Genomic DNA, 20,802 nt, shown 5'->3' on the forward strand with positions numbered 1-20,802 from the left:
TAGTAGCAAATAGTAGAAACACTTTATTCATTCTATTTGAACTAGCAAGCGTTGCATTCTCGCTTCTGATTGGTCGGGGAAAACAGCTGCTCTGATAGTATTTCCGTCTGTACTTAATCATCACTATAAGCTACTTCACAAATTTGAGGCCACTTACTGTACAGTGGAAAATACTGTGTAGTCATGTAGATGATTTCAAACCATTCACTTTTTACTTGAGTGTTTAAAATTCTAGTACACTTTATACAAGGTACCTTGAATTTTTAAGGTTTGGACACCTCTGTATATCACTAAGTGATCATGTTATAACTATTTATAACTAATATGTTATAAATTAGACAAGGAGATTGTTCACAGCTTATCGTCCAGTATCAGACTGTATTAGATCTGAAAAGCTATGAGCAAACAGTGCAGAGAACAAAATCACAAAACTTAAACAAAAGACACAATTCCTTTTTTTTTTTTTTTAACAAATTCATCCAAGTGAAGAAAAAAAAAAAAAAACATGAGTGAATAAAAATTTCACATAAAGCATGTGCAAGTGCATCAAATGATACTAAATAAATATATAATGAGCATGCTTGATTGTAATGCTAAAAGGACAAAATAAATACAAAATACAGAAATCTCACATCTCTGCACTGCCTGGCTTCTGTTTTGCCTTTTCATAAAGAATACAGCATCACTGTTTTAAAGTATTTACAAAATAATAATATGAAGTCTGGTCCACACATTCAACATCCATACACACACACACACGCAATCGTCTCAATGCGACGTCCCTTTGGCCGCACCCGTTTTGTTCTTCTCTACGTTAGAGTCTTTATGATTTCCATTAATACGCAGCATCTCTTCATGATTCACTGCTTTTTCCGCAGGTTTCATGTGACTGTTTGAGCATCTCTCCTGTACCTTCTCAGGATTCTCTTCTTTACTCTTTCGGTCATACTGCTGAGCAGGAATCTGCAAGAACTTTGGCAGCTCCAGTTGTTCTTTGGTTAATAAGCCACGCTGGTCGTCCGCACGGCTGCACTGCACACGGGTCAGCATCTCCACCAGACCTGAATGATTTGATATTTATTATGTAGTTACTCTGTGTTAAACAGGACCGATTTTGAATCGGCCAGTCACTAGGTGACCATCACTTTCAGGTGAGCAAGAGGCAGATTTAACTTGCAGCATAATCAGTATTAAGTATCTGACAACCTACAGTAACATCCTCACTAGGGGTGGTTAAAGTGGTTAATAATCTATATATTTCTGTTTTTTATTTACTTTGGTCATCAACCCAATAGCTTTCAAACGGTGTAGCAATATTCATCTTGGTTAATTCTGCTTACCAATGTGCCTTTATTATACATCATTCCTGCTGAAATTCAGTATATGTGTAAATAAGGCATCAAAATACCTCACTGCAATATTGTGCCGTTTGTTCATTTAATACCAGCTGTTTTCAGGAAACGTGCCCAGCCTGTGTGGTCTTCTAGAAAAAGCCATAGGCAATGTAGGTCCATTGTTGTATGTTTTTTGTAGGAGCCCATAAAACAATTATATATTATCTATTGAAGAAAAAAAGAAAAATAAATAAAAAACACTATCGCCTGTCTTTTTTCCTTTTTTATTGGAGTCACAGGACTGAAATAGCGCACTGATTAGGCTCATTAGCTGCAGGTGTAGTGCAGAGAGCTGCACTCCCACGGGACTCGACGCAATCGAGTGCAGCACGAGGATAAGATTTAATTGGTGAATGTGGGTGCGAGCGGTAAAATACTCGTGTGTGGGTTGCGGGAGAATAAAATCATTCGCAGGATTCGCGGAAAAATGGCCATAAAAATATATGAAAAATAATAACAACTAAAAACCAATTTATGTATCTACCTCAGAAAAGCAACAATGGCAACTAAAATAAAATAAAACTATTTACAGGCACAAGGTTGAACGTGAACTCTCGTTTGGTTTATGTGCAAGTGAAGCAAGTAAAACTAAAAGAGAGTACGGAAAACAGTCAGTGTATTAAAAATAAAACTACATACATTCTTGCAGCGGGAGCAGTACAAAGCTTAATATTGCAGGTGGCAGTGGGAAAAAAATAAGGTTTTTGCAGGAACAGGACTGAGAAATCCATCCAGTGCTTGTCTCTAGTGTAGCGTTTTGCTCGTTTCATCGGACTCCGCCCTCCGCTCCTGAACCACTGCTATATGCTTATTTTCATTACTGTTTTAATGATCACCATTGGATATGAAAGCGTACCCATAAAGCTTTTACCGACTTTTAAGCCTTTACTTTGCCTTTAATAGATTATATATAATTGTTTGTTTCCTAGGATCCTTTAAAAACCATATAACGATAGACCTTCATCGTCTATGGCTTTTTCTGGGACACTACTAGACCCTGCACTCGTGAAACGCTGCCACAGAGCGTGTGGACCATTTTGTTCTTTTATAAACCCTTTGAACAGACTATTGACCAGCATTTCAATCTTAGTCATTCCACTGCACAGCATTTGAAGTTACTGCACTGCAGAGTTCTGTTTGTAAGCTAAAATCAACTACTGCAACAAATGCAGAGTTTTTATTACTTACACATGAATAAAACTTTTTTTCATTGGTGACACTAAAAATTAAACACTATAGCAGACCAAAGGCCACAGCAGATTTGTAATTCAAATGTCATTCAGCAAAAACATGTTCGTGCGTCGGTCTTGGTACAGCTGATTAGATGATTGGTTGTCCTGAGAACAAGCACATGTACTGCTGGCCTTGTTTATAGTATTAAAAACCACCAGTTGCCTCAGGGTTGGTGGTGTTAACATTTTTTGCTTTGCTTCCCCTAAATAGTGCAAACTTTGCAAATAACTTTTGCTTGGTCACAGACAATAAAACAACTAATGACAGTTTTTACATTTCAGAAGACAGCTTTTTCCTCTCCCTCTCCACACATGCATAAGTTCTACTATGTTGAGAATTGTTCTCCAAAGGGGTCAACAAAAATCTATAGTACTGTTGAACTATGACATTGTACTGCATTTTAGCAGCAACTCTTCCTAATACCAGTTGTAGACAGTGTAAAATATATGGCAGAATATGATAGCAGCACAATAAGTTATTTACTGTTACATTTGGTGTACAACGATAATAGAATTTTGATGGTACTTACCATCCATCTCATTTCTGGGCTTGGTACTTATTCGGACTCTGTCTACAGCTGGACTTGGCTTTACATCACCCCCACCTCCTCCTGCTCCATCTAGAGAAACACAAAATACAAAAAGTCAGTCAAATGTAAAACAGGGTACCGGTGGATATTGGGCTACTGTTTGCCAAAGAAGGAGAAGGATAGAAGGAAGACGTCTACAGAGACAGCAGGAAAAGGAAGCAGAGGAGAGTGGAGGTTCAGGTTGGTACAGGATGTGGATGATGTGGAGTTGGTGAAGCAGGAAGTGGAAAGGATTAGTAACAAGGAAGTGAGAGCAGCGATTAAGAGGATGAAGACCATATGACATACCAGTAGAAGCATAGAGATGGCAGTGGAGTTTTTATCAAGATTGTTTAACAAGATTTTGGAAGGTGAGAGGATGCCTGAGGAATGGAGATGAGTATGCTGGTACCAATTTCTAAGAATAATGGAGATACCTACTGGGGAATAAAGTTGATCAGTCACAAAAAATTATTGGAAAGAGTAGCAGAAGCCAGGCTGAGAAAAGAGGTGACCATCTCTTAGCAACAGTATGGTTTCAGTATGCCGAGGAAGAACACTACAGACCCATTTTTTGTTTTGAGAATGTTGATTGAGAAGAATACAGAAGGTCAAAAGAAGTTGTATTGTTTGTGGATTTAGAGAAAGCGTACGACAGGGTGCCGAGAGAGGAGTTGTGGTATTGTATGAGGAAGTCTGGTGTGTCAGAAGTATGTGAGGGTGGTGCAACACATGTATGAGGACAGTGTGACAGCAGTGAAGAGTGCAGTAGGAACGACAGACTGGCTCAAGGTAAAGGTGGGACTGAATTAAGGATTGGCTCTGAGCCCTTTACTGTTTGCAGTGGTGATGGATGAGGTCAGACAGGAGTCTTAATGGACTATGATGTTTGTGGACTATGTTATTTGTGGTAAGAGTAGAGAGCAGGTTCAGTAAAGCCTGGAAAGGTGGAGGTACATGCTGGAGAGAAGGGGAATGAAAGTCAGTAGGAGTAAGACAGTACATGTGTGTGGATGAGAGGGAGGGAAGTGGAGTGGTGCGGTTGCAGGGAGAAGAGGTGGAGGAGTTCAGGTACCTGGGGTCTACAGTGCGTTAGAGAAGTGAAGAAAAGAGTGCAGGCAGGTTTGGGTGGAGAAGAGTGGCAGGGTGATTTGTGATAGAGTATCTGCAAGAGTGAAAAGAAAAAGTTTATAGGACTGTGGTGAGACCTGCGATGTTGTATGGTTTCGAGACAGTGGCATTGAGTAAAAGACAGGAGGTGGAGCTGTGGGTAGCAAAGCTGAAGATGTTGAGGTTTTCGTTGGGAGTGACAAAGATGGACAAGATTAAAATAAAAGTTAAATAATAAAAGTTAAATAAAAAAAATATATATATATATATATATATATATATATATATATATATATATATATATATATATATATATATATATATATATATATATATTTGTGCTCAAAGTGCGTGCCATAGACTAAACTTGGGGTCTGCCTCAATATGTTGCTGGGGAATTGAGATTTTGTTCTGCACAAAAAAAAAAAAAATTAAAAAAAAAAAAAAAAAAAAAAAGCATTACATGTTTACCGTTACACCCACGTGTGCGCACACACGCGCTGGTTCACCCGTTCCTTCCTTGGACCCCATTTGATATATAGTGACCACCGCAGACTGAGAACACCTCACAAGAGCTGCAGTTTTGGAAATGATCTGAACCAGTTGTCTAGCCATCAAAATTTCACAATTAGCCAGAAAAAGCATGTCTAACCAGCCTTTGCATGCAAAGCACTTGTCTGGGATGAAGGAATCTCATCACTGGATTTGGTGTGAAGAAGCCACAAAGTATTTACAAAGTAACAAAGTGATGCATGCAGTCTCACAAGCTCCTTAAATGCACTCTTAACGTAAAAGCTTCAAGTATGCTTTGGAAATATTGTGGTCTGCTAAAGCCGTTCCATTTTAACCACTTGCTTCTACATGGAAACTATGTGTGGTTTGTCAGAGGAACCAACTTGATAGCCTTTAAGGAAACCATATAGAACATTTTCATTCTAACCCGGAGTTCATCCAGAGCAGCAAAGAAAAAGAAAACCAGCTAAAGTATGGTTCCTGTGCTAGCACTCTGATTAGCATAGAAAAACCCACAGACTCTGAGTACAGTCTAATGCAATGTGAAGGGGGTTTCAGCCTCTGAGGAACCTGTAAACTGAAACATTTATACAACAAAATATGAAGGCATAAGAGAGCTGCTAAAGATATATTAGAATGCATGTGGGGTTTTTTTGTGTTTGTTGTATTTTTTTTTTAAAACTTACTTTTGACTTTGTCCAGACAGAGTGTCTTGTTGCTGAGACGTAACACAGTGGTGTCCATGTTTAAGGGCTCATTCGATCCACTCTGACAGAAAAAAATATTCAGAATGTGGTTAGGAAATAATTTCACAATGTAGAGGTTTAAACAGCCTCTGCAAATGTTTTAATAAATGCAGGTAACCTTTAGATAAGACAGAATTTGGAAAACTTGCACAACACAAACCAGGGTGATGATGGCATCCTGTTGTCGAAGCTGCTGTTTCTGTAGGACAGATGACACTGCGTCTGCTAGGGTCTTACTTGATTTGGCCATGATGACTATAGTCTTTCCTGTGAACACTATCTCCAACCTACACATGCACACAAAAACATGCTAGCGTGTGAGAAACTCTTGAATATGCACTCAAATCTGTCTTATTTCTAAAAGAACACTGTAATTCTTGAATCTGATAGGCCAAAAAGTGTTAAATCATTTTATAAAACAGCAGCTTCACCTGTAGTTTAAATAAAAAATTAGCCCGTTCAAATATGTTTGCATTTCTACAACTTCCATTAACATTTATGGCATATGTCCCATACAAACAGCTTAAAAAAAATAAATAGTACTGATAAAGTTTTCTGCAAGGAAATGTTCAGAATTTATAGTAGGAGTACGTACAGTTCAATGTAAGGCATAAAAATAAAGATCTGTATCTTTCAGGTTTTCCATCATGTCAGAGTCTACTGTATGTGGTTTCTTGGTAACGTTTTTGGCTGTGTGTGTGGGTGCTGTTTATAGCTGCTATAACGCAGGTGATAATGGGTAATACTTTGCCCAAACGTTGCACTGTATTACATACTATAGTCAGGAAAAAAAATTTTGATAATCCATAAAACTGTATTTAAAAAAATTGCTGTTTCTGAAGAGCAAAAACTGCTTTGATAAATGCTGTTAAAAGGAAAAAAATAACTTGTGTGACATTTAAAAAACACTTTTCCACAACCCTTACTCCAAAAAAGTTGAAATAAAAAAAATTATAAAATACAGAAGAATGCAATGATTTGCAAATCTGCAACTCATTTTACATAAAGTAAATATAAACTGAAAATGCACCATTTTAAGGAAAAATATAAAATATGTAATGAAACTTTTTTTTGGCTGCAACACGTATCAAAAAACATTGGGACAGGACCATATCCCACATTTCCTTTTTTAAAAACAACAAACTATACATCTGGGAACTAAAGAGACTGGTTGCTGGAGTTTTGAGAGAGAAATGTTGTCCCATTTGTGTCTGATACAGGATTCTATCTGCTAAACAACTTTGTCATATTGTTTGTTTCATGATGCGCCAAAAGTTTCAATTAATGAAAGGTCTGGACCACAGACAGGCCACTTCAGCAAATGGAATTGTTGCTCTAAAACATGCAGATAACCTTTTAGCATTGATGGTGCCTTTCCAGTCGTGCTGCCTATTCCTTGGGCACTAATGCGCTCCCCTACCATCATAGATGCAGGCTTTTAAACTGAACGGTGATAATTGGGGATGAGATGGTCCCACTCCTCTTTAGTTCAGAGGAAATGGTCTCCATAGTTTCCAAAAAGCATTTTACAGTTCAGTTCTTCTGACCACAAACAATTACCTGCAGATTCTTTTTGGCAACTCTTACTTTTCCAACCTTTCGTTGCCTCGTTTTATCTTTAAGACATGTTGCAGCCATCAAATAAAAATTTACCTTAACTTCTTCCTGAAAATAGTTTCATCAGTTAAAACTATTTACCGTATTTTCCGGTCTATAAGCCGCTAATTTTTTCCCACGTGGCTTAAACAACGAAGCGGCTAATTTATGGATTTTCCCGGGGTTTTTCCCAGTTTCACAAGCTTCAAGACAGAAAACTGAGCACCATAACATTAGACCAATGAAATAGCTGAATGGGTTCAGGTGAACCAATTAAACTCTTTATATTAAATCAGATGCACCACATCATAAATATGGATGAGGTTCCTCTGACGTTTGACCTGCCGCTCACTCGCACGGTCTACAGGAAATGCAAATCATTCGTCATGCTGAAAACAACCGGGCATGAAGAAACACACTTCACCTGTGTTCTGAGATGCACGGCATTGGGAGAAAAGCTTCACCGATGGTGATTTTTAAACGCACAACGATGCCAAAAGAAAACCTCCCGAGAGAAATAGTTGTGAAAGGAAGGACAGTGAACAATGACTTTCTTGGTAGGCTACTGTTTAGATACAAGCCGTGTAACAGACACTGTCTTTCATTAAAGCCTGTGTAAAGTTTATTGGTTTCAGTGTAGACACCTGTGGCTTATAGACAGGTGCGGCATATTTATGTTCAAAATAAAAATCTTTGTAAAATATAGTGCGGCTTATATTTGGGTGCGCTTAATAGTCCGGAAATTACGGTATATGTTTTGGGTCTTTTTTGCAAGTCAATGCATTCTGTTTTTAATTGACATTTTTCCAAACTTTTTTTTTTTTATTAGGGTTGTATATTAAAAGTCTGGTCATTCCATTTTATAATAATCTTAGTGAATTTTTTTTTTTTTTTCATTTGATAAATCTTATATTATGGATATTTGATTATTAGATTAAGCATTTGGCAAAGGGACTCACGTAAATGTTATTCTGAGTTCCAGAGTGACCTGCTGATCCTGCAGGACAGAACTGTCCTGGTCCAAGGAGAGAGGCTGTTGCCTCTGACACACATTCTGCAAAATACAACATCACAGTAGAGCATTATTTAACTGCTGCAAAATCAAAGATAATATCAGCTGTCAGTCTATTACCAAGCTGTGGTTGTTAAATCAGTGCTGAAATTACTAGTTAACCCCACAGATCACAGATTTAACATATAAATAAATAAAAGGACTGATCTGACAGCAGTTCACATAAGACACCAGGTGCTTTATGTAAGAAAATTTAGGACAGTGCGTGTGTGACCTTATCCTTGCCCTGGAGGTAGATAACGATGTCTTTCATGGGGAAGCCTCTTTTCTCACACAGGCCGCTGAGCATGTCCCGCAGAGTCATACCGGCTCGAGCCGGCGCAAGGCTCGCAGTGCCATCGGGCAGAAACACACAGCAGTACTTATCCGCTCGACCTGACGAGTTCGGCTCTGGACCAGAAAGACACCCATCCTGAAGAAAATGCAGGATTACAATATAGCATGGCAAATGGAAGACAAAATACCAGATTCTGACTGCAAAAATTCATCCTGCAATAAGGAAAAAGTTTCAATATTTCATTTTTAGATTATTCTAAAAACAAAACTGAAGCCAAAGGAAATTATTTCTTGGCATGTGTACTAACAAATAAACCCTTAAAATGTGTAAAATTATCCACCAATAGAACAAGATGTATTTACAATATATATGTATTACATAAATATTGTAGTTAAGTAAAAAAATTACTAATTGTAAATAAAACCAAATTCTAACAAACAAACAAATAAAAACTATAGTGACTGCCCAATAACAGTACAAACATTTGTGGACTGCTGACCATCTGATTTTTTATGTACGTTCTGAACATCCAATTGCATATTTAGTCCCCATTTGCTGTTATAATAACCTCCACTCCTCTGGGAAGATGCTACACTAGAGTTTGGAGTGTGGGGCATTAGTAAAGTCATGTACTGAGTACGAGGAGGAGGAGGCCTGGGGTGCAGTCAGTGTTCCATTGTATCTTAAAAGGTGTTCAATAGGGTTGAGGTCAGAGCTCGGTAGCAGGCAGCTCAAGATCCTCCACTCCATAGAAATTATATCTTAATGGAGCTGGCTTTGTGCACAGGGGCACGGTCATGCTGGAACATGTTTGGGTCTCCTAGTTCAGTTGATGGGAAAAGTTAATCCTGCATCCAAAACCCTCGTTTACAGTTGGATCAACTAACTTTGTAATAGCTTAGAGAAGCACCACATATGGATAGAGAAGTCAGGTGTCCATTTAGTGTATATTGAATATATATTTTCTCAAATATAGAAACAGCATGGAAACAATTTTTCTATGGCAGATATTTGCTACTGAATTTCATTCTGCATGAATTTCAGGTTTGTGGCCGATATCTGGATCAGTCATTTAGGATTTGTACTGTTATACTTGCACACAGACACACATACATCTGATTTGTTGGCTAGTGACCCCAACTCCACACTGCTGCTGGATTTCACGGAAATCTGAGACTCCTGCCGCGACACAGTGACCTGCCGGTAAGACAAGTCTACTAACACACACACACACACACACACACACACACACACACACACACACACACACACACACACACACAAATCAGCAGAAAGCATGATTACATTTGGCCCAGAAGCCTTAAGTCCATCAGATGTAAACACTATTACATCAAAGCAGTTCTGCAATACCTCCCCATGATCCTCTCTTCTCGATCTTCTTGTTTTTGGTGGCTTTGCTGTCAGACGATGGCGTTTTCACATTTGTGGTCTGCTCACACACACACACACACACACACAAACAAACACATCAGGCCACATTAAATGTACTGTACATATAGTCAAGTACAAAAGTCTGCATCACCTTAGAACAATAAAAAAAATATATATATTTTAAAGCAGCACTTAGTTTTAGGAGTTACTTTATTAGAGACTGGAAACAATTAATTCATTTTAAATAAACAAAGATTAAAAATCTAAATTACATACAACTAATATCCTGCTAATCCTTATTTGCTTCATTCATTAAAAACTTGTAATATTGTTCAGTATATTAATTACTTTTATTGTAATCTTTTTTTGACCAGTCATGCTAGTGTCTTGATAACCAATTTTGTTTCTGTGATTTTTCATACTTTGTTATATTACTGTTGCTATGTGGATCTGTCGCCTGATAGTTTCGGTTTTTATACTGTATTATAGCGAACTGACCGTATTCAGTTAGCACTTGTGCTGCTGTGATGACACAGTGTACATTTACAGTCATTCTTTATCAAGTCAGTGAGTCAGTTCTTACTCTCAGTATCCACAGGCACCTTATTTACAAATATTATTATTAGTAATGAATTTATGTAGTTTCGTGGTTAATTTTGATTCTGAATTGAAAAACAAGATGTGAATTACAATGCCTTCATTCCTTGTTTGTTTTTGAGCGTGCACACAAATGTTTTTATAACGCATAATAATAAAGCAAAGGAACGCATTAGCACGTCAATCAATGAAGCTTAAGATTTCTGTTCACACAAGCAATGTGATACAGACTTGTCTCTAATGGGTGTGTAGCAACCGCTACGACCTTCTGTTATGGGTGTGGCCCTTCAGACATTTATGATATTTTCCATATTTTCTATTTTGAGACCATAACATTAGTTTGCTTGTTTGTGCATCTTGCACAACATTGCACAAAACACGTTACCCAATTCTGTATAGTTCCTCTGTGCAAGATTATGTAAAATATTAACATTACATTTTTTTTTTACCTTTCTTTATTCATATGAATATCATTTTATTAATAATGTTCACAGCAGCATAAATAAAGATTTCAGTATACAAGGGTGACAATCTTTATCTGATGATCAGAGCTAAAAGAAGTACAGGCTATTTGTTTTGATATAGCATAATATTAAATATTGCAATATGGAAATGGTGATTAAAAGTTTATTAATGAATGCAGGTGGCAACCAACTGGCAATTTATGTTGACTTATTTAAAGACTGCATTGAAATTGAATTGTGGTTCCATGTTGCACATTAGTTTAGGAATTTAAGTCACAGCATCAGTGATGGAATTAAATTAAAACTGTTACCTTTCTGCCACTGTTTGGAGTGACAGACTTATTTTGAGGTTCAAGGTCAGGCAGGGGTCGTCCCTCTACGCTGGCCAGCATGCAGTTTTGGTAGAGTGGAGACCGCACGAATCGTGCGTAACTATCAAACTTCATCAGCTTATAGATCTTTTCATAAAAGGAAAGGAAAAAAATAAAAACAAAATAAAATTCACACACAGATAAAAGCATCCAGCCACATCTTGATTGCGCAGACCAATGCGTACAGACCAGTGTGTGTGTGTGTTGTGTACCTGTTGCTGGGCTTTGCTAAACATTTCTGTTGTCGGTTTCTCCAGGTCACGCTCGTTAATGCGTGCCGTGTCGTCTATGTTCACAGCGTTGAAGGAACTCTCCGATATATAGAGATCAAAAATGGATCGAGCTTGCTTTTTCAACTAATGCAGAGAAAGTGGAAGAGGCATAATGAGCAGATGTTCACGTCAGCATTGTGTTACTGTGATCATATTAAACACTGGACTTTGCCATATGGCAGCATACAAGACAATTGAATGCTAATTCATTAAAATAAGAATGAAAAAAAAGAAAACGAATGTTCAATCAGCTGCTGTGAGTTAAAAAAAACATTTTTATAGCCCTTTGATGATCTTGAAACTTATCGCCGATCATTGAAACTCCCATCACATGACAGCTACACATCATTATATTGCTTGTTTTAAAAATCATATGGTAGCTCAGCCAAGTTAAACATCACCACACCCACAGTGTCTAGTGGAAAGTAACAAACGAATGTGTGAGACTTTCTTTTTCCTGTTAAGCAGGTAAGGCATTGTAGTTGTTCCCCAATTTTAATGGGAAGTTCAAATGAATGATCAGTTGTTTAATTTTCAGGGTAGAATTTGAATGATTGCCCAATTGCAAAGCTATTTTGACCAGTCATGCTGGTCAAGCTAGAGACTTCATAACCAATTTTGTTTTCGTAAATTTTCCTGCTTGGTTATATTACTGTTGCTATTTGGATCTGTCGCCTGATAGTTGCAGTTTTCACACTATCATATCAAACTGACGTATTTAGTTAGCACGTATACTGCTGTGATTACCAAGAATGACTATAAATAGACATTGTGTCAAGTCAATGAGTCAGTTCTTACTCTCAGTATCCAGAGGCCCCTTATTTACAATTATTAGTAACAACGAATTTATCTAGTTTCATGGTTGGGAATTGAAAAACAAGATGCGAATTACAATGCCTTCATTTCTTATTTGTTTCTAAACATGTGCATACAAAGTCTTTTTACACACAAAAAAAAATATAAAAAATAGTTACACTATGGAGCCTTTTACACAAAAGATGATAATAGGATACAAGTGAGAGCAACATCACAGACAAACTAGTAGAAGACGATGCAGGGTGGGGCAGTGTGGGGTTGTTCTGAATCGAGTGTCCAAAGATTTTGTAAACAGCACAACATTGTAAGAAAAGGACGTGTCTGACTTCCAATTACTTTCACACACTAGTTGCTTTAAAAAAAAAATTAAAATTAAAATAAAAAAAAAAACTTATTGAGAAGCCAGAATGTTGAATAAAGCCACTGATTGATTATGCGCTGATGATCAAAAAAGGATTGTAAGAAACTATCATCTTTTGCACTGTCCCTGTTTGTACTGTTTTTTTTGCCCAGAATGTCTGTTCTATATAAAGTATTTGTGAGGTATATGCATAGTCAGATTGTTTTCTTCAATAGGCTAGCCAAATATAGGTTGTATATTCATATGTATGTTTATATAGGTTATATATTCTATGCAGGTATATGTTGATTTCTATAAATTACATGTTTATATACCTATTTATATTATGTCTAGGTGCTTGTGTCTGTTCTTGTGGGTATATACACTGTATAGGAACTGTGGTCTTGTGAAGCATGGCATTTCCTTCCTTTGTACATGCTGTATAATTGAATGACAATAAAGCTCAATTTGAATTATAAATGAGGTGTAATGTAAATCTTAAAATTCTTGAACAAACAATAGTTTAGTTATTCATAGTTTGTTTTTCATTTACAAAACAAAAAAAAGATTTTGCATTTTGTGTTCTCCTTTCAGTTTCTAAAAAAAAAAAAAAAAGCACTTCAGTTGATTTTCTTTTGACATTTTAAATACAGGTGCATCTTGATAAATTAAAATGTCGTGGAAAAGTTCATTTCAGTAATTCAACTCAAATTGTGAAACTCGTGTATTAAATACATTTAATGCACACAGACTGCAGTAGTTTAAGAAAATGTTTAATTAGATTAAGGTGACATGCCAATAAGCTAATCAACTCAAAACACCTGCAAAAAATTTTCTGGGCCTTCAAAATGGTCTCTCAGTTTGGTTCACTAGTCTACACAATCATGGGGCAGACTGCTGTCGAAGCCAATTATTGACACCCTTCACAAGGAGAGTAAGCCAAAACATTCATTGCCAAAGAAGCTGCCGTTCACAGAGTGCTGTATCCAAGCATGTTAACAGAAAGTTGAGTGGAAGGAAAGAGTGTGGAAGAAAATGATGCACAACCAACCGAGAGAAACGCAGCCTTTAGAGTCTTGTCAAGTAAAATCGATTCAAGAATTTGGGTAAACTTCACAAGGAATAGACTGAGGCTGGAGTCAAGGCATCAAGAGCCACCATACACACACAGACGTGTCAATGAATTTGGCTACAGTCGTATTCCTGGGAAAAACAGAAGAACTAGACTGTTGCCCAGTGTTCCAAAACGCCTCTTTTCAGATGAGAGCAAGTTTTGTATTTTATTTGGAAACCAAGGTCCTAGAGTCTGGAGGAAGGGTGAAGAAGCTCATAGCCCAAGTTGCTTGAAGTCCAGGGTTAGGTTTCCACAGTCTGTGATAATTTGGGGTGCAATGTCATCTGCTGGTGTTGGTCCACTGTGTTTTTTGAAAACCAAAGTCACTGCACCTGTTTACCAAGACATTTTAGAGCACTTAATGCTTCCCTCTGCTGACCAGCTTTTTGAAGATGCTGCTTTCATTTTCTAGCAGGATTTGGCACCTGCCCACACTGCCAAAAGCACCAAAATTTAGTTAAATGACCATGGTGTTGCTGTGCTTGACTGGCCAGCAAACTCACCAGACCTGAACCCTATAGAGAATCTTTGGGGTATTGTCAAGAGGAAAATGAAAAACAAAAGACCAAAAAATTCAAATGAGCTGAAAATCACTGTCAAAGAAACCCGGGCTTTCATACCACCTCAGCATTGCCATAAACTGATCACCTCCATACCATGCCAAATTGAGGCAGTAATTAAAGCAAAAGGAGCCCCTACCAAGTATTGAGTACATGAAGTATTCTAATTTGTTGAGATGAATTGGTGGGTTTTTGTTAAATATGAGCCAAAATCACCACAATTAAAAGAACAAAAGTTTTAAATTGTGAAACTCGTGTATTAAATAAATTCAATGCACACAGACTGAAGTAGTTTAAGTTGAATTACTGAAATAAATGAACTTTTCCACGAAATTCTAATTTATCGAGATGTACCTGTAATTATAGTAAGTCATCATCTTTCGGCTTCTCCCATTAGGGGTCGCCACAGCGGTTCATCAGTCTCCATACGCCCCCTGTCCTGTGCATCTGCCTCTTTTACCCCAACCACCTGCACGTCTTCCCTCACCACATCTATAATCCTCCTTGGCCTTCCTCTTTTCCTCCCTCTGGCGCCATCCTCAGCATTGTCCTACCGATATACCCCATGTCCCTCCTCTGCACATGTCCAAACCATCTCAAACAAGCGCCTCTCTCACTTTGTCTCCAAAACGTCCTAAATGCGTTGTCCCCCTATTAAACTCATTTCTAATCCTGTCCATCCTCGTCACTCCCAACGAAAATCTCAACATCTTCAGCTCTGCTACCTCCAGCTCCACCTCCTGTCTTTTACTCAATGCCACTGTCTCTAAACCATACAACATCACAAGTCTCACCACAGTCCTATAAACTTTCACTTACACAACATGTAATAATAGAAAGTAAACATGTTTTAAAGAAAAAGATGATTTTTTTTTTATGCCTCCAAAGTCTGCACACACTTTTGTCAACTAAGGCGTTCATTGCTTCATTTAAAATTTGCAGACAAGCCAGTAGACTCAGCTCAGACAGTCAATAATAATACTGAAACATCCACATGTCTTCCTGTATGCATGTGTGTTTGTGTGTGTGTGTTCAGTCAGTGGATGTGCTCTTTATGGTGTGGTTACCAGTTGAGGTAAACCTTTATTCCGGGCGGTTACTCACTGCTGTGCTATTATTTCTATGCACCAGGGAAACTGTCATTCATTCGATGTAAACTGACTAGTTTAATGATTCATGGCTTCAAACATTCGTGTTTTGATCAGTTCTAGCACTTAGTTATGACTTTAATCAAACTCTACATTTTACATGCAGATTGTCTACAGTTTTTCCAAGGGAAAGTGAAAGCTAATTGACTAAAAGCTTCACAGACAAAAGCTTCAAACCACTAGACTGAAAGAATGTGTAAAACAAGAAGTCACTGACCAGTGACGCACTTTCTTCATCACCGTCACCTCCTTAATGTTGCGTGGCATGCAGAAGTAAAGAGAAGTGGAAAGTTTTTTTTGTTGTGTTTCTTTTGGCTGGCATTTGCATCCACTTTTCTTCAATAAGCTATTCTTACTGATCAGCTCATCTGATCATATGTGCTAAAACAAATCTATTCCGAGGTCTCTTCCTGTATGATTCACTAAATGGTACAGAAAATAAACTCTGAATCGAACAACTTGCACAGGGGGGGTGGGGGTGGATCAAATACCTGAAGGAGAAGCAAACACCCTTGATTAAAATAAAAAATAAAAAAAAACCTATACATACATTTTATGGTGAAACTATCAGCCTGAACTATACATTTCTACCCTACTGTCTGCTTCAAGTCATGAAATATCTTCTATAAAGCACTTGCTGCCAAGCCTGATGTGATCAATGTGTGTGAAAAGAGTAACAGAAGATCTAAAAAGAAAAATGTCCAGATGAACCATGAAAAATATAACCAGAATTTAGGTCAGTAATATGTGATGTCAGTTTTATAACTGAGTCAACATTCATACCTCATCCACATTAGTAGGTGGAATTTTCTGGAACTTCTCACAGGCCTGCCAGAAGAGGATATTCTCAGCACTCACCTCCGAATTAAGAAAAGCCTGAGGACATTTTGCCAGAAAAATATTTTGAACCATTTTCATTTATATACTCAGGAATCCAACCGCTATTTTAAAGTTTAGGTAAAATATTTAGTCAGAAGCTAAGTTTAAAACTGGAGTAAGAAAGTCAGTGCTTTAAAATAACTTTGAAAGGAATAAAATCTCTGGTTCACTTACAATCTTTTCACATACACTATACAGACAAAAGTATTAAGACACCTGACTTTTAGCCATATGTGGTTCTTCTCAGACAACAATTTTGGAGGCACATCATTTTATAAGATGTTTTTGAGTGTGGCAGCACAAACTTTTTCTTTCACTTAAATTAGGAGACTCTAGAGAAGCGATCTACAGTGGTGTGGAAAAGTGTTTGCCTCTTCCTGATTTCTTATTTTTTTGCATGTTTGTCTCACTTTATTGTTTTAGATCATCAAACTAATTTAAATATTAGTAAAAGTTAACACAAGTGAACACAACATGCAGTTTTTAAATGAAGGTCTTTATTATTGAGGGAAAACAAAATCCAAAACTACATGGTCTTTTGTGAAAAAAGTGTTTGCCCCCTAAACCTATTAACTGGTTGGGCCACCCTCAGCAGCAACAACTGCAATCAAGCGTTTGCGATAACTTGCAATAAATCTGTTACAGCACTGTGGAGGAGTTTTGGTCCAATCATCTATGCAGAATTGTTGTAATTCAGCCACATTAGAGGGTTTTCGAGCATGAACTGCCTTTTTAAAGTCATGCCACAACATCTCAATAGGATTCAGGTCAGGACTTTGACTGGGCCGCTCCAAAGTCTTCATTTTGTTTTTCCTTCACCCATTCAGAGCTTTGGATCATTGTCCTGCTGCAGAACCCAAGTTCGCTTCAGCTTGAGGTCACGAACAGATGGCTGGACAAACACTTTCACACCACTGCATATGATTTAGAGGTCAGTCTTCTATTTTCAGGCAAACTGAGAAGTAACTCAACTGTTATCAATCAATCGGAAATATAAACAGGTCTAAACCTACTAGTTTTAGACCCGTTTTAGACCTAAGACCTTAGGTTTAGACCCTAACATTAAACACCTACATTTTTGTATAAAGGCACATGTACATGTTTATCATATTATTACTCAGTGAAAAACTCTGAGGTGAGAATTTAGGTATGAGCTCTTACAGTAAAGTAGCGCACTCCGACTGGGTCCTCCATCAGGCGTTCGAAGCACACAGCCCAGCTGACCACCCTGCTGGCTAGACCATCTACTTCGCCAGGAGCTTCTCCTCCAGCAGAACTGGTACTTAGACTAGGACTGCTGCCCGTCCCAGACAACCTCGACATGTTCAACTCTACAGAGAGACAAGGAGAAAACGTCAAGTTCAACCCAATTTGTTCATTAATTCAAAGATGTTCGAACATTTCTGTAAAGATAAATACTACCTGAGCAAACAACTCCTGGCTTTGTTTTTACATCTTTCCTGTCAGTGATGTTACAGACACTCCCCCATGTTTATTGCTTTAAAAAGACAGATACTTCTGGACACTTCTTTTTTCCCCCAAAAGATACCTACTGAACCTAAAGGTGATTTTTCCTAGCAAGTTAAAGTTAATTTTGATACAATTGTGATGAAATAGTTTATTCTTTGGTGTTTCAGCATTTCACGGGTTTGTAGCTAATTTTACAATTTAAAATGATGACGCCTATGCAAGCGAACTCTGATGGCTACAACTGATCCTGAGGGGACCGTCGAGCTTCAAGTACAGTGGGTGTGGCAATGTTAAAAACCTTCGTAATATTTGTAATTGATTTTGATGCCTTTGCACAAAAAAGCTGATATGATGTGAGCAGCATGCGACAATATCCCAGGTCAGGACGTGATTCCTAATCTAAAACCATGCAATGTTTTTACCCCTATAGTTTGAGTGGAATTTGATGACAGTCGGATGATCCATGACAACAATCTGTAAAATCTGTCTTTATGTCAAGATATCATTATCACCTATAAGATGGTATAAACCTTGCAGTGTGGCTTAGGCTTAAGTGTGCATGCAGTCTATTAATTATCATGTCATCTCATATCCTCCTACTCTTCATGTTTGGCAGAATGCTTCCTCAGTACCATCTGTCTGCTGAGAGTTTCTGCTGTTCCTCCTCACCAAACTCTTGCATCTTGAATATTTATATGGATGTTAAATTTACATATCCGTCACTTCCTCAGGCTTTCTAACAAATACAGTAAACAGAACACTTTTCCTTTACAGCAGAAATCAAGACAAATCCTGTAATAATCTGAGATCTAAACCTGTCGATCAGCACAGAGAACAAAAAGCCGAGGTGCTAGCTCAGAATTTGATTATTTACTTACCCCCATCTGAAACTGCCTGCGTCTGCAAAAAACAAACACATGAGACAAAAAGTCAAACTAGGAAAAAAGAAAACTTGAACAACATAAAGGTGCATGAACTGGTGGGAAAGTTGCATTATGACAGGATATTGTCTCCCAAACAACCTAACGGTTTGCCTTGCACTAGAGGTGCTCAGTGGCAGCTGTTACACAGGAAGCTGGTGTTTCTTTTCTCTCGCATATCTCGTTTATCATGGCTGTCGTGTCTGACCCCATTCTCATGAGTCTTGTTTGAAGGATTCTCAATGAAATGATTTCCCCCTTTATACAGAACCTCTTATAAGGCAATGCAAAGGGGTACTTCAAAGATTTCACACATGGCAATAAAAAAGGGGGGGATTGGTCCAAAATCAAGGCCAGAGCAGGAGATAAACAGCTAGCCAAGTAGCTCTTGATCACCAGAACGGATTTATTTGGCCGAGAGTTTTAACCATTATCATAATATGATTGGGTGGCAGTTAGTCAAACAGTATGGTGGAGTTCAAAAAATATCAGAAACATCAGAAAAATATGTGCAATTTTATTCAGAATTGTTGGAGGATGGCAAGCAATTGGAAAATATTCATCAAATTCAGGAAAGTGAAATAAATGTATAGAAATCTGTTTAAAAAAAAAATAAAAATTGGGTGAATGTAAATCAAATGTCTAGAGGTATACAAGTTCTGCACTCAGTTGCTGTTTAGTCATATGTAGAGTTTTATCCCACACGTTTTATGCTTGCACAACCTAAACTGTTTACTGTGACTCAACCAGATGAAACAATAAATAATTGTTACCCTTGAATCTGATTGATTGAAAGGTGTTTAACCATTTAAAACAGCAGCAAGGTGTAAACCTAAATAGTATTATATTCAAGTGCTCATTCTACTTGATGAATCGTCCACCATCAGCCACATAAGTTTTCCTTCACGTAAGTAGCTCAGCAGATTGAGCTTTTTGGAGTCACGTAAACACAACAAACAGCAAAGTGGGGGTTGCGGGGTGTGGGGGGGTAATGAGCTGGTGAGGGAATAAACTAGTTAGAACTGCTGAACTATTACAGGAATTAAAAACTCGTACTAATTGGCACTGCATTTATAAAATAGACTAAAAGTACACATTTATTTGTGTTGATTATCTGCTGTGCTCTGATAAACTCTCCAGAACAGGCTGCTATTGAAAAATAATTACTGTCCTGACAGGTTACAAGACACCAGCTCATTGTTGATTATCTTCTCCACCTTAGCATGACCCAACATGTTTTTTCCATACTTAGTCATTCCTCTGTATGTGGTTGCATGTTTCACTTAAAAAGGTATCTTTGCAGCTGAAGAAATGTGTTTGATTGACCTCCTTACAGGTTTGTGCATGCAGAAACCCTGTTCATCGTGTCAGCTCGCATCAAAAACGACAATGAGAAAATATTATTCACTGTTCATGTTCGTGTTTCATCTTGTCAGACTCCAGCACAAACAACCGCATTAGCAATCCTACACAAATGAAACTACAGATTTTTTTGTTTTACTTAAAAATGTGCCAGCGCAGCAAAAAAACAAATCTCTCAATGATCTTTAGTCCCCCAACCACAACAGACATGTCACTGTCTGCACAGCTCTAGCAAGTCATAAAAGCAAGCAGAAGCACCATACAGTGCATTATTCGCAGGATTTCCTCTCTCAATCTGACTTCGGAGAAATTAGAGCATTACAGTATGCATTGTTGCATGCTTAACCTGTTGTTACAGGTGAACCGAAATGTACATCTTGCACATCTTAAAATAGTAATTTTGTAACAGAAATCCCAAGTTTTCCACAATCAAGTGCAAAAGTTTGCACCCCTACACAGAAACAAAGCATCTACAAAGAAACAGAATTGCAAGATGCTAACATGAAATGTGTGTGTCCTGTTATGTAAAATCAAGAAAAGAAAAAAAAAATCCAAAGAAAGATGGCCAGGACTGACCAAAAGTCATAA

The 20,802-nt window shown here is 37.7% G+C and overlaps 1 protein-coding gene across 3 annotated transcripts in view; it reads right to left on the bottom strand.

Moving 5' to 3' along the window:
- Positions 1–20,802, bottom strand: part of rgs14a (regulator of G protein signaling 14a) — a 24,916-nt gene continuing 4,114 nt past the window's right edge. For 2 of the 3 annotated variants that reach the window (XM_046858716.1, XM_046858718.1), the window contains exons 2-14: positions 18,811–18,832; positions 17,624–17,793; positions 16,367–16,459; positions 11,546–11,689; positions 11,274–11,420; positions 9,881–9,959; positions 9,623–9,726; positions 8,447–8,644; positions 8,120–8,214; positions 5,725–5,851; positions 5,505–5,586; positions 3,157–3,246; positions 1–1,061 (exon numbers count right to left, since the gene is read on the bottom strand). In XM_046858716.1, coding sequence (XP_046714672.1) covers positions 769–1,061; positions 3,157–3,246; positions 5,505–5,586; positions 5,725–5,851; positions 8,120–8,214; positions 8,447–8,644; positions 9,623–9,726; positions 9,881–9,959; positions 11,274–11,420; positions 11,546–11,689; positions 16,367–16,459; positions 17,624–17,793; positions 18,811–18,832 — 1,644 coding nt within the window. In that variant the 3' untranslated portion in view covers positions 1–768. The remainder of the gene's footprint in view (positions 1,062–3,156; positions 3,247–5,504; positions 5,587–5,724; positions 5,852–8,119; positions 8,215–8,446; positions 8,645–9,622; positions 9,727–9,880; positions 9,960–11,273; positions 11,421–11,545; positions 11,690–16,366; positions 16,460–17,623; positions 17,794–18,810; positions 18,833–20,802) is intronic. The other variant, XM_046858717.1, reaches the window with a different exon arrangement.

The sequence above is a fragment of the Silurus meridionalis genome, chromosome 10 (assembly GCF_014805685.1).
Source record: "Silurus meridionalis isolate SWU-2019-XX chromosome 10, ASM1480568v1, whole genome shotgun sequence".
Classification (NCBI taxonomy): domain Eukaryota; kingdom Metazoa; phylum Chordata; class Actinopteri; order Siluriformes; family Siluridae; genus Silurus; species Silurus meridionalis.